Raw genomic sequence first — 12,753 nt, 5'->3', positions numbered from 1 at the left:
TCTAAACCTTGCTGTGCAGATCTGCGTGTGTATGAACCACTGTTTCACAGGAGGTTCTGAGACATTATTGTATTTGGTTTCTAGTATCTGAATACTATTGCAATACCATTAATCTATAGAATACTTTGTTATGAAAGTGTGCTCGTTGCTCTCCCAGTGATGTAGTGTGTGAAGCTGAACAGTAATGACGAGGACAGTTTCTGCTGAGTTAGCTAAGCTCAGCTGGGTGGCAGTAGAACACTATAGAAGCTCTTAGCAGCTCTAAACCAGGATTAGCAGAACAGCCAGTGTTTGTGCTCCTGCTGAGTTTTCAGTGATCAATCCCCACTGTCTGTGAGTATCAGGTTCAACTGTGATGCACACATGAAGAATCCCGAAAGGGTGTGAATCTGTACCTCAGCAGAGACAGGAAAGAAGGAATGTGTATGTTCCTGAAACAAGGGAAGGTTCTGTTGGGTTTCCAGTTCCTTCCAAGTCTCTCAGCATTTATAAACTTCAGTTCATTCTTACGTGTATAAGATCAGGTGTGGACAGAAAAGTGATAAAAAGGCTTAAGTTTCAGGATTTTCAGGAAAGGTATTCTTGCAACTAACTGGGTACCTCTTGCTCTGAGGGTGGCTGAATGTATTTCCAATATTGTTGAAGTTGGTTGGGCAAAAAGAGGTTCTCAGCTGGAAATTGGCAGAGAGCAGTTTGTTTGGGTCCTTCTCAGATGAATCTTATTAACTACCCTCCGTGTATTTTAAGATTGCCAGGAATTTATGCGAATGAGTTACACTCTAGAATGGACTCTCTTACCAGCTATTTTGGGTAGGGATGTAGGGACCTGAAGATACCAATATCGGTTGTTCTTTTGGTGAGCTAGGTAGCTGACACATGCGGGAACCCATTCCAAAATCAGGAATGGGTTGCAAACCAGACTGAGAGTTCCACATGTGTATACATGAATATACACATGGAAACTGTGTCTGGAATGGAAGTTGCTTTCTTTTCCTGGAGGAACACATTTTGCTTACCTAATTCTAGAGAGTATTATGCTGGCAGTAGACAAGGACCTGCTGGAGTTTAACCAGCTAAAACCGCATAACTTCCCATTCAAAGAACTGTCAGTCTCTATGGCTTATTGCTACACAGCACACTGCTTACCTACAGGGCCATCATGGGAACTATTGTTGTTGTATTTGAAATGTTCCGGCTGTGTGGCTGACGTGTGATTTCCACAGCTGAGCTAAGCCCCCTGTGTATGGACTGCTGATGTTAGTGTTAGCCAGGGTCACAGCATTAACCTCTATAATTAGGGTGACCACTTCCTCCCGGTGATCTCAATGGAAACAGTCACAAGACTACAACCACAGATGCAGAAGCAATGCTTTAAAGTGATGTCCAAACATAGCTTGGTGAAGATATATTTATTTCAGACACTTTATTTGACTGAAACACAGTTTTGAATAGCACATGGCACATGTATCATGTCACACTTTCCTCCAGCACACCTTGCAACCCCACCTGGATGTCTGTTTGTGGAAATCACATGTCACCCACATGTCCAGAACATTTCAACTGCAATACAAAATTACATTATATAGCGCCTTTCACATTGAGAGGACGTCCCAAGGCACTGGACAGTCACGGATTTCGACCCGAGCAGGAGGTTGGGATCAGGGAGAGTGGAAGGCAGGGAGTGCAGGAGGATGGCTGAAGGTCATGATCAAAGAGGGTCGTGAGACCCTCCTTGAAGGAGGCAAGGGAGGGAGCGAGACAAAGGGAATGTGGGATGGAGTTCCAAAGAGTGGGGTCAGAGAGGCTGAAGGCCTGAACACCGTTGGTGGGGCCTTCAATACAACAACTTTAAAGCAATGGTTTAAAGTGATGTCCAGACATAGCTTGGTGAAAATATATTTATTTCAGAGACTTTATTTGACTTAAACACAGTTTTTGACAATAATTTCCATGATGGCCCAGTAGGCAAAGGCAGTGTCCATTGCAGCTCCTGACTACTACTTTTCCTGATCATTCAGTTGTCTTCATTTTTTGCAGGTCTTTGTGTTTGTTTATATTTTCATAGCGAAATGCTGATTTTTTCCAAAAAGGTTTCAAAATGGATTTCTCCCTTTCTCTATGGGATCTTATCTTCCATTTTTCATCTTGAACATTTTTGTGATTCATTGTGTCATCGTACTGAGTCTCTTTAAAATGCTTGAGTGATCTTAGAGGTGGCCATTTCTAAGACTTTTAGGATCTTCCGTAAATGTTACATTCGTGGAGCGTGCTTTCAAGTCACTCTTGGGTTTGGGTTCTGCACAGTTGGTAACAATAATAATACTCCTTGTATGTGATATAGTGCCTATTACGCTGCTTTGAAGTCTTCACTTGACAGGAAATGTAGTGACTGTGCATTTGTAGGCCATTGAAGCAACCAAAATATGAGTACAGCAATGTCCCACAAACCTTTATGAATAACCAATTTTATCCAGGGGATTGTTGGCCACGACACCTGGAGAAAATCCCTTTTTGAGGGAATGTCATGGAATCTTTAATGTCCACCTGAACAGGCAGACGGGCCCCATTTTAATGAAGCTGCACTCCAACTATGCAGCACACCCCCAGCACTCCACTGGAGTGTCAGCCTCCCTCGACCATGAGTTCAAAGTCCCTTTGTGGAATTTTGGAATCCACTCCCTAGAATAGTTTAGTGATAGATGGATAGAGATTCGGGAAGGAATCATATTGAAAGGTGGGACAAGAAGGCAGAGAAATGGGATTAGAGTTCATGGAATGCCACAGAAACTCTGTGTGGCGGAGTGGGCTCGAAGAGGCAAATGGGCTTCAGTTCCAAAATTCACCTGTAATACTATCTAATGGTGCGATTGGGGAATCAATGGGCAGATTGGCAACAAGAGTAAAACCAGAAGACTTTATGGTGCCGCAGTTAGTGTAGAACATGTTTAAAAGAAATGTACCTCACAGTTTGTAGATCTCAAGCAAGTTGGGAATGAATGGTGCAAGCTCATCCTCAGAAGTGAAAGAAAACCTCAATTGACATTGTTGATTGGCAGCTCAAATTGCTACATTATTGTGAAATTGTATTTACTGATTGCATTCATCAGCAAAACCTGCATTTGATGCGGTGGAATCCACTTTAGCCAGATGCAACGGGGCAGTGAGTTTTGTCCGATTTACCCGCAGTCCGGTAACCAAAGTTCTTCTCTTCCCGCTTAGCAAAAACAAGGACTTGCTTATATGAAGCCCTTCATGTGGGGTAGTGTCCTGCAGCGCTTCTCCTCTGGCTGAGTGCCTCTCATTCCAGTTCCCTTTTTGGGAAGGGGACCAATTAGTGGTGGGTCCAGGAGGTGTCAATCAAAAAAAAAAAGTTAAGTTTGGATCTGAAACTCTGTTCTCCAGGCTCTCCAGCTTCACCCTCCATGAACTCCAGACCATACAGAACTCCACAGCTTGTATCTTCTGCCATATCAGGCTCCACAAACCCATCACCTCCATCCTCCATTGGCTCTTTATTCCCCCCAGTGGATCAACTTTTAAGATCCTGATCCTCGCTTTCAAATGTCTCCATGGATGCACCACCCTATCCCCTGCTATCCTACGCTCAGGATATCCCTTCTGTTCCACCAATGCCAGCTTGAATCATTATCAAGCTGAGGTGGATGTCCTGATGATTTTGACTTACAGATAGCCCTCGTGCTCAAAAGTGAACACAGCAGTCACCTGACTATCTAGAAATTGGTCATTTGTTAGTGTAGAAAATCAGCCTTTGTGTGGGCAGAAAGTGATGCCGATGGCCATTTTGCATTTCTGACCTGTTATAATATCCTGTTTAGAACCCAAAGCGGTGAGTTATAGTGGGGTTCTTCTATAGCAATAGTGGTGTGAGGGTGGGGGATTTGAATGAAGAGGGGGTAAAAAACAAGGTAACAAGGTAAATACTTTTCTTTAAAATAGCAGGCATCCTTGAATCATAAGGCAAGCAGGGTGTAAATCAGTGACTCAATTCAAAAAGTTAGGATCTGAAATAAACAAATTAACTTGTATTTAATATAAAATATTTTTAGGTAAATAATGGCAAATAGACAAGGAGAATTATTAGTTTTATTCCACAATTACCTCATGGAACAAAGAGGAAGTCTCGGTCGAAACAGAATGCTCTGAGATTGCATTTGGGCCGGATGTGCTGTGGAAATATACTTGTCAATAAGTTAATAATAGAGGATCAAATGAGAGGGAGGGGTGGGTATTGGAAACTGAAGGTGCTTGAGACAGGGTGTATAAAAAGGTGGCTCTGTGGATTCCCCAAGGTCAATGCGGTAGGATGTGGTTATTTAAATCAGGGTGTGTTGAGATGTTTTGGAGAAGCACCATGACCGTTGAAATCATCTTAGTGGGGGTGGGGAGGGCAACTGCTACATGCTTGGTTAATATCAAACAGGAAGCTTCCGCAGTGGACATGTCACACCACTGACAAAATTCAGCCAGCCATATCTTAATTTGTGCTTCTTGAGAGAGACTCACATCACCACCCAGTAGTAGCATTAGTACATCATGGCATAGTACACCGTGGCAACATTATTGTCAAGGCCATGACGGTTCAACAGGCAGCCCGTGGGCCGCATTTGGCCCGGCGGATGATTTCAGGCAGCCCGAGAGCCATTTCCAACTTCGGGCTGGCCGCACTGTTCCTCTCCAGCGAACTGTCCTCTCAAGGCAGCGGCAGGATCCAGCGGTTGGGAGGACGCAGCGCGGGGATTGGAAATAATGCTGCAGTCTGTCATGCAACTGGGAGAGTGGAGTTCCTACTGCCAGAGGAGCAGCTGATTGAGAGAAAGAGAGCGAGGGGGAGAGATAGTGATTGAGAGAGGGGGGGTGGGGAGAGAGAGTGTGATTGAGAGAGAGTGTGTGAAAGAAGGAGAGAGTGAAGAGTGATTGAGAGAGCGGGAGGAGAGAGTGATTAAGAGAGGGGAGAGAGTGTGTGTGAGAGATGAGGGAAGGATTGAGAGAGAGGGAGGGAGTGTATGAGGGAAGAGAGAGGGTGTGCATGCCCACAGTCCCCAACTTTCCAACCTATGACATATACAATCCATTGATATCAGCCAATCCTCAACCCCACACTGCCCATTCACAACCAATTAATGATTATTATCAGTGATCACACGGCTCTTACCCCCTGACCACGAAATGTTGGAATAAACCTAGAAATAGCACTTGTCATGATCCCCGTGCTGTTCCCTTTTTAATAATATTTATTGACTATTCATTCATCTGTTATGTTTTGTTTATTGTTTGTGACATTTCATTTCAGTTATGCCTTGTTTCTATGATTTGTCCAATTTTATTTACATGATTATTAATCTTGCTTGAACCAATCTTACCAGCTGGACTTTGATGAGCTGAGTTTAGTTATTTTCCACTCTTCTTTACATGAACCATCAGTTACCTCTCTGACAGTTTGTTATTATATCAGTGTATATTTGTACATGAATCACAGGTCCACATTATCACAAAAGATTGTACATTTTTGGATATTTTGAAATTGGAATGCCACCATGTATTTGAGTTCCAGAAATGTGTTTACTAACTAAACTGACAAACTGTTCACTGTCAAACAGACTGATGATAATAATAATGTTTGCATTTGATATAGCGCCTTATCATGTCTTCAACACGTCTCAAAACGCTTCACAGAACATACTGTAAAGTGAATTGACTGTATATTTTGTGGGAGAAACGCGGCAGCCAATTGCGCACAGGAGTGTCCAACAAACAGTCATGGATTGAGTGAGCAATTTATATATTTTTTTGAAGGAATTACTACCCCCGGAAAAGCGATCTGCCAATCGACTAACAACTGGGTTCCTACTTTCTGCTCGGTAAACAGAGGCGTGTGGAGTAAGGAAACTTGCCCAAAGTTTTGCCCTCCCGTGAATCAAACCCAGGTCCTCATTTGTGATGCGAGTGTTCTAACCACTGAGATATAGGACTCCACAATGTGTTTGATACTACAAATCAGATGACTGGGATATCTAATACTGGCTTCACACCAGTAACGCACTGTATAATCTGTAATGAAAAGAGAGGCCAATTTTGGACTATCCCAAAATCATTTCAATAGGATCCTTATAGCCAACAGACAGACAAGTGTAGAATAAATTTAAACTGAACCAACTGCACTCGATGCTCAGTCATATTTGTAAACAGAGAGTAAATATCCCATCAATTCTTCTCCTTCAGTTCTCTTTCTTTTCGGAGGCATCCGATTTCTTCCACTGCGGTACAGTTCCATAGGTCTCCTGCTATACCTCGCCTAAATGGTCATTAATCATGTGTAAGGCTTCACGATGAGCGTGGGCACACTATTTCACCATAATAATACAAATTCTTACAGCTAATAATTATGATAATAATTCATAATCATAATAATAAATATAATTATTGTTATAATTATAAGAGAGTTGGCTCTTGCCAACCTGTATTAGACACAGGTTGACAAGAGCGAATCATAATAATAATAATTATGGTATAATAATATTATTATTAATCCTTACAGCTGGTATAGCACCTTTGATGTTGGGAGGACATCTCAAAATACCGCAAAGTAGAATGTAATGGAGTTATTGTGTGTTTTGTGGGCAAACACGGCCAATTGCAGACAGCAATGACCAACAAACAGCCATGAAGTGAATGATCAATTTTATTTGGGGAATTGTTGACCAGGAAACCACGATAAAACTCTTTTTGAATAGTACCTTTGGATTTTTAACATCCAACTGACCATGGGGAACATTACAGCCAAACCTGACCCAATCCCCACCTGGTGTCCATATCCACAACTTCAGTAGCACATCTCTAGACAGCGATCAGAAGTGAATTTTCTAATTTTTTTGTCCTCTATAACCCACAAACGCTGAGGTCAACTGTAGCCCTTACAGATCAGCTAAGTCAGCGGACTGGAATTCAAATCTGGGACTTTCTGGTCTCCATTGGCTGCCGCATTTCGCCCACACAAAAAAATACAGTCAATTCACTTTGAGCCGTCTAGAAGACATGAAAAGCGCTATATCAAATGCAAGGATTATCATTATTATTATTATCCATGGCCTGGCATTGCACTGGGTGGTGCCTTTACCCACTCGCCATTGGGGAAGTTTTCCAGGAACTTTAAGACGTGATATTAAAATATACTGCAGAATAAAAATATACTTCTTTGAAAAACATGAAGACTGTGTCAGCTTTCTTTCTTTGCTGTCTGTGTTTTTGTTCCAGACTCTGGCGTGAATCTTGATGAACATTCTGGCTATACAACAGCGGCTCTGGGGAATACATGGAGCCACAGTGTAAACACCAGGCTTATCATGCAGTACTTGGACTACCACCGCAGGCAGGTGAGTAAGGATAGAGTCATCCTTCCTATCTCCTTGTTTCTCAAGGCAGAAAAAGGAACTAACCACTTAAGGAGCAACATTGAACCTTTAAAAACTGAAGGACAGGAACACGAGAAGGGAAAGATATGTCAGAAAGTGTTCAGATGATATCCCTAGGATTATGTGTCCCCATTTATAACTGAGATTCTGCCTCTTTGATGATGCTTTCCCTGTGGTCTTTGCTCCCCATTGGACATTTATTAAGTAGAATTCCTACCTAACCTTTTTAATGCGATGGTGTCTGAGCAGCCCAGAGGAAGCGCACACTTTGTGCATCTTATTCTTTCAAAGCATCAGTGGGTTTGTACCTGTGGGGGGCCAGGATATTTTGAGCGCTGTGAGCCAAGCAGCTAATCCTTCCTCTGTTGTGTGTGTGGGAACTGGATGTCGCCATGACCTTCAGAGAAATAAATGTGCAGCTTGCCTTTCTGACCCTGGAAAAGAAAAGCTTATTTTGAGAAGTGGGTGGCTGATGCTTTGTCTCTTGAGTGGAGAATGGGATTGGAGTGAGATAAATGATGGGTAAATGCTCTGGGTGATGCGATGTGTTTTACAATTCCAGCTTCAGTCTTTAGTCCGGGCAGTGCTATCCCACCTGTGGCAATGCTCTCACTGGGTAGCTTTTACTATGGAATTTCTCTTTAGAAGTATTTTGTCACATGAGTTTGTTATGTCCATGTCGTCTTAACATACTTCTAGTTTTGTTCAGCACTCATGAAAGCAAGTGACACCTCAGCAGCTCTGCTAACAGTATAACATAAAAAAATTTCAGCAAACTAATCAAAACAAACCGGTACTATTAAATCACTCTTATTTGACAGACACTTCCTGTGGTTCATTGTTTGATTCATTCACCGTCCACCCACCTGCCCTTGATTTATGAATGCTTTGGCAAATACATGTCTCTGCCTATTTTGCAGAGTGTAACCACATATTGAGATGCATTAACAGGATGGTATTTAAAGTATCTCCCTGTCATCTAAGCACAGAATCTTTAGTTATCCCTGGGGTACAAATATTATAAGAAATGTCTACATTTGTTTGAGGATTTGCTTGTGGTGTCAATTATGCTTTGTACACATCATTTTATTTTCATCTGCCTGGTTTCCTGCCTTTTAGTGAACTTAATGCATGCCTCTAACACAATGTGACTCTCAGATGCATCACTCTTTGTCCCTCTCCAACACTGGTACTGTTGAGTGTGACACCTTCTATAGTTGGGAGGCCTGCTGACACTGCCCAGGCTCACACATGAACAACGACTAGTTGGGCAGGGTATTGGAACTGCACCCTGCAAGAGGAAGCTAGACCAGGAGCAGAAAGGCATGCAGAGATGTATGCCATTTTTTCATTTAAAAAAATCCTTTACACATTTAGATTATGAAATCCCAGAGTCCCTGAGTTGTTTTAAAAAGGAGTTAGAAATGTGCTTGGAAAGGAGGAAAGTTAAAGGCATGGGCAGTGAGCACAATACGGCTAGGTGGGTCAGGTGGAGAAAAATTCTGCCTTAAATTTGATGGGCTGAACAGTTGTTTTGTGTGATGTAATTATTTATGATTCAGGAGTGCCTGCAATTGGGTATTATAGAGGAATTTTTTTTACTTACTCCACCTTACCTGAAAGGCTCAAAATGGCACTGAATGGCTATGGTGGAAAGGTTCCTCAGCACTGAGTCCCTCACCTCAGTGAGCATGACAATTCCACATTACTTAGGCATATAAATGTAATTAGACAACAACAATGGGACTGCAGTCCACGACAGCTTGCTTATTTGTGACTTTAACAATTCGATTCAATCCTTTGAAGATTAATCAGCTGACACCTCAGAATTTGCAAATATGCAGATCTGCTGTGAAAGGTGCCTTTGCACAAATGTTTTCTGTAAATTCCTGATGGTGAATGTTATAAATCCAGACACCTCACAATGTCAAATTAAGGTAAGCTGTGTGCCCTCTTCTAGGTGATTGTTGCCAAATCTCCACTCGCCCCATTTGCTGCATTTGTCTTCACCATTCAGAAAGCGGGGCTGGTTCTGCAAGGTAGGAAGGCACCTTTAACATTTCATATAGCAGCAAAATATAATGCACTTCTTATTCAGTGCTGTACATGGGGCTGTGTTATCATGAGCAATGCGGTATATGCTCCTTATTGTGCGCAGCAGTGTCATCAGATAATTTGTTCCTTATGCTGTACGGTACTTGAGGCAGCATTATTACCAGTAAACTGGTAATATACTCAACATCACAATTGGTTATAACACTGCTCAATATATTCTACATTAAGATGTTGTGATGGGAAAATGGTTGAGTGGGTATTCTGGAAGAATTAAAAAAAATGGGCCGAAGGGTCTTCCTCATCCAAATAAATCTTTGGATCCATGAGTGTGATTGTGTAATGCAGTTTATGGGATGATGTGAGTCTGAGGTTCCAATAAGGCATGAGAATAGCTGTCATTGGGAACCATGTTCCCAATGTTGTTGGGCAACATGATTCCCAGTGACAGCTATCCTCATGCCTTGTTGACAGCTATCCTCATGCCATTTGTTGTTCTTGTAGCAGCAAAAGATTAATGGGCTGAATGGCTTCCTTTTGTTCTGGTATTTCTAGGGATCTATGATTCTCTGGGGTCAAAATTATTATTGGGTAATGTATTTAAATGTATTCAATATTACTCAAATGGATTAATCTTAATTAAGGAAGAGGATTAAAATGTGTTTTAAAACCATCACCTGCTTGGCTACTTCTGGATACATCACCAGCTGGAATTGCTGTGAGCTATATAGGATTTGAGTCATATAGGCTGTGAGCTTAGCGTGGGCACTAAGCCTGAGCAGCCCTTCAGGTGCTGCTTTGCAGGATAGTCCCTTTGCCTTGCTCCCTCCCTTGCCTTCTTCACAGTCCGTCTCAAGAACCTCCTCTTCGATCATTACTTTGGATCACCCTCCTACCCTCATCCTCCCTACCCCTCCTGATCCCAAACCCAGCTCGGGTATAAATCTTTGACTATCTTAGGACGTCCTCCAGACATGAAAGGCTCTATGCAAATGTAATTTGTTGTTGTTGTTGATTATTGAATTAGGTTGTTATCCTGTAAAGGTCACAATCTGAGATGTAAAGCTTCAGTTTAGTAAAATTAATGTTTGTAATCCGTGTCTGTTACATAGACTGACTTTTAGGCTGTACATGTTTCAGAACCATTGGCCCCTTCACTGTCACGTCTGGCATCCCCCAGGGCTCTGCCCTTGGCCCTCTCCTCTTTAATATCTACATGCTCCCCCTGGTGACCTCATCCGCAGACATGGGGTCAACTTCCATATGTAAGCGGATGACACCCAACTCTATCTTTCTGCCTCCACCCTCAACTCCAGGACCACTGCTGTGTTGACAGAGTGTCTGTCGGACATCAAGTCCTGGATGAGGGCAAATTTCCTGTAGTTCAATGTGAACAGGACTGAACAAAACTGAGGCCCTCCTGATTGGGTCGCGCCTCCATGGTTGCACACTACAATTCACCAAGCCAGTCAGGAACCTAGGTGTCTTGTTCGACCCGCAACTGTCTTTTCTTCCCCACATCCAAGCCATGACCTGCTCTGCCTTCCCTCACCTCCATAACATCGCCCGACTCAGCCATTACCTCACCCCTCAGGCCACTGAACTTTTGTTCATGCCTTCATCACCTCCAGGCTCGACTATGAAAATGCCCTGCGTCGGCCTTCCCAACTCTTCCCTCCACAGGCTGTAGATAATCCAGAACTCTGCAGCCCATGTCCTCTCCCGCACCAAACTCCGTGACCCCATCTCCCCCATTCTCGCCCGACTCCATTGGCTCAGAGGATCCAATTCAAGATCCTGGTCCTCACCTACAAAGCCCTCAATGGTCTCGCCCCACTCTACCTCTGCGACCTCCTAATAACCCCTTACCAACCCGCCCATTCCCTCTGCTCAGCCGGCTCCAGCCTGCTCCACATCCCCTGACCCATCCACCCCACCATTGGCGGGAGAGTCTTCAGCCACTCTGCCCCCAACCTCTGGAATTTCATCCCCCAATCACTCCGCCTCGCCCCCTCCTTAACCTCCTTCAAGTCCCACCTCAAAACCCTCTTCTTCGACCATTCCATCGGCCACCCCTCTTCGCCTCCCCTCCTTTCTCCCTCCCTGACCCCAACTCGGGTCTGAAATGCTGTACACTGTCCAGCTCCTTAGGACTTGAAAGGCGCTATACAATTGTAATCTTGTTGTTGTAAGTCTACACTGATTTCAATTAGGGGGACAGTTTGAGTGCATCGACAATGGGTCAGATACCGTGCCTCCGCTACACTGTGCCATCCAGTACTCCCAAGTCAGGTATAACACAAGAGAGATATAGAGGAAAGCTCCATCTACACTGTCCGTCCAGCACTATCAAGTCAGGCACAGCACAACTTAGGTACAGAGTAAAGCTTCCTGCACTGTCTGCTCACTCCCAGGTCAGATACAGCATGGGTTAGATGCAGAGTAAAACGCCCTCTGTACCGTCCTATGTAGTACTCCCAGCTACAACACAGCTACATGTTACGTATGTATAGCAGCAGGTTAAATACTGATTAGGGTGAGGGTTAGGTCTGATGTTTCCACTATCCACATCCTCTGGACCCTTTGAATTTTCAATTACTGTTGAATTAAAGCAGTTTTTTCTGGGTTAAGACAGCCCAACCTCCTTTCACAGAGGACTCTTATAGCAAGCAGATAGAGGCGCACTTCATCCCCTCAGTCTGGCTGGATTTAAACTGAGAACCTCGGAGGCGAAATGTCAGAATGTGAACCCACTGTGCTGCCCTATCTTCCTTAATCCTTTATATCTCACAGAATTAACTTGTGCTTTGAAAGGCTGGGGAAGGGCGACCGTGAGATCAGAACTGCTAGCCCTAGAAGGGTTTCCTTTGTTGAGCTTTTTTCTTAGAAATACTTCTATGCAAAGGCTGCAGTAAATTGGAGAGAGACAACCCTCTTTAAAAGTGGGTGATGAATATATTTCCATCTTGATTCTTACCCGACTCCAACCACGGCGGTTTTAAGTGCAGGTCCAACTGCAGGAGCATCGCATGCACATTTCTATTTGGTAGAAATGGCCGTTGAAAGGAAAAGCTGTTAAAAATCATCTCAGGAAGAGGATTAACCCTTCTCATTGAGAGTCATCAATACACAGTGGCTCTCCCACTCCCCACTCCCTGATTGAGCTACAGGCGTGCACAGCTTTCTCATTTTCTCATCGAAGAGTCAGTTTTCACTATAAATAACATTTGTGCTTTTTTTTCCTCCAGGTTTCTTACCTTGGAAAATATTT

General features: G+C 43.4%; 1 protein-coding gene across 1 annotated transcript in view; it reads left to right on the top strand.

The window, feature by feature from the left end:
* Positions 1–12,753, top strand: part of rad51b (RAD51 paralog B) — a 128,864-nt gene that overhangs the window by 76,104 nt on the left and 40,007 nt on the right. The window contains 2 exon segments of the mRNA XM_007907066.2: positions 7,273–7,391; positions 9,391–9,469. Of these exon segments, the coding sequence (XP_007905257.2) occupies positions 7,273–7,391; positions 9,391–9,469 (198 nt within the window).

Source organism: Callorhinchus milii, unplaced genomic scaffold (genome assembly GCF_018977255.1).
Source record: "Callorhinchus milii isolate IMCB2004 unplaced genomic scaffold, IMCB_Cmil_1.0 Scaffold9, whole genome shotgun sequence".
Lineage (NCBI taxonomy): Eukaryota > Metazoa > Chordata > Chondrichthyes > Chimaeriformes > Callorhinchidae > Callorhinchus > Callorhinchus milii.
The sequence above is the reverse complement of the archived record's forward strand: the minus strand, read 5'-3'. Positions and strand labels throughout refer to the sequence as shown.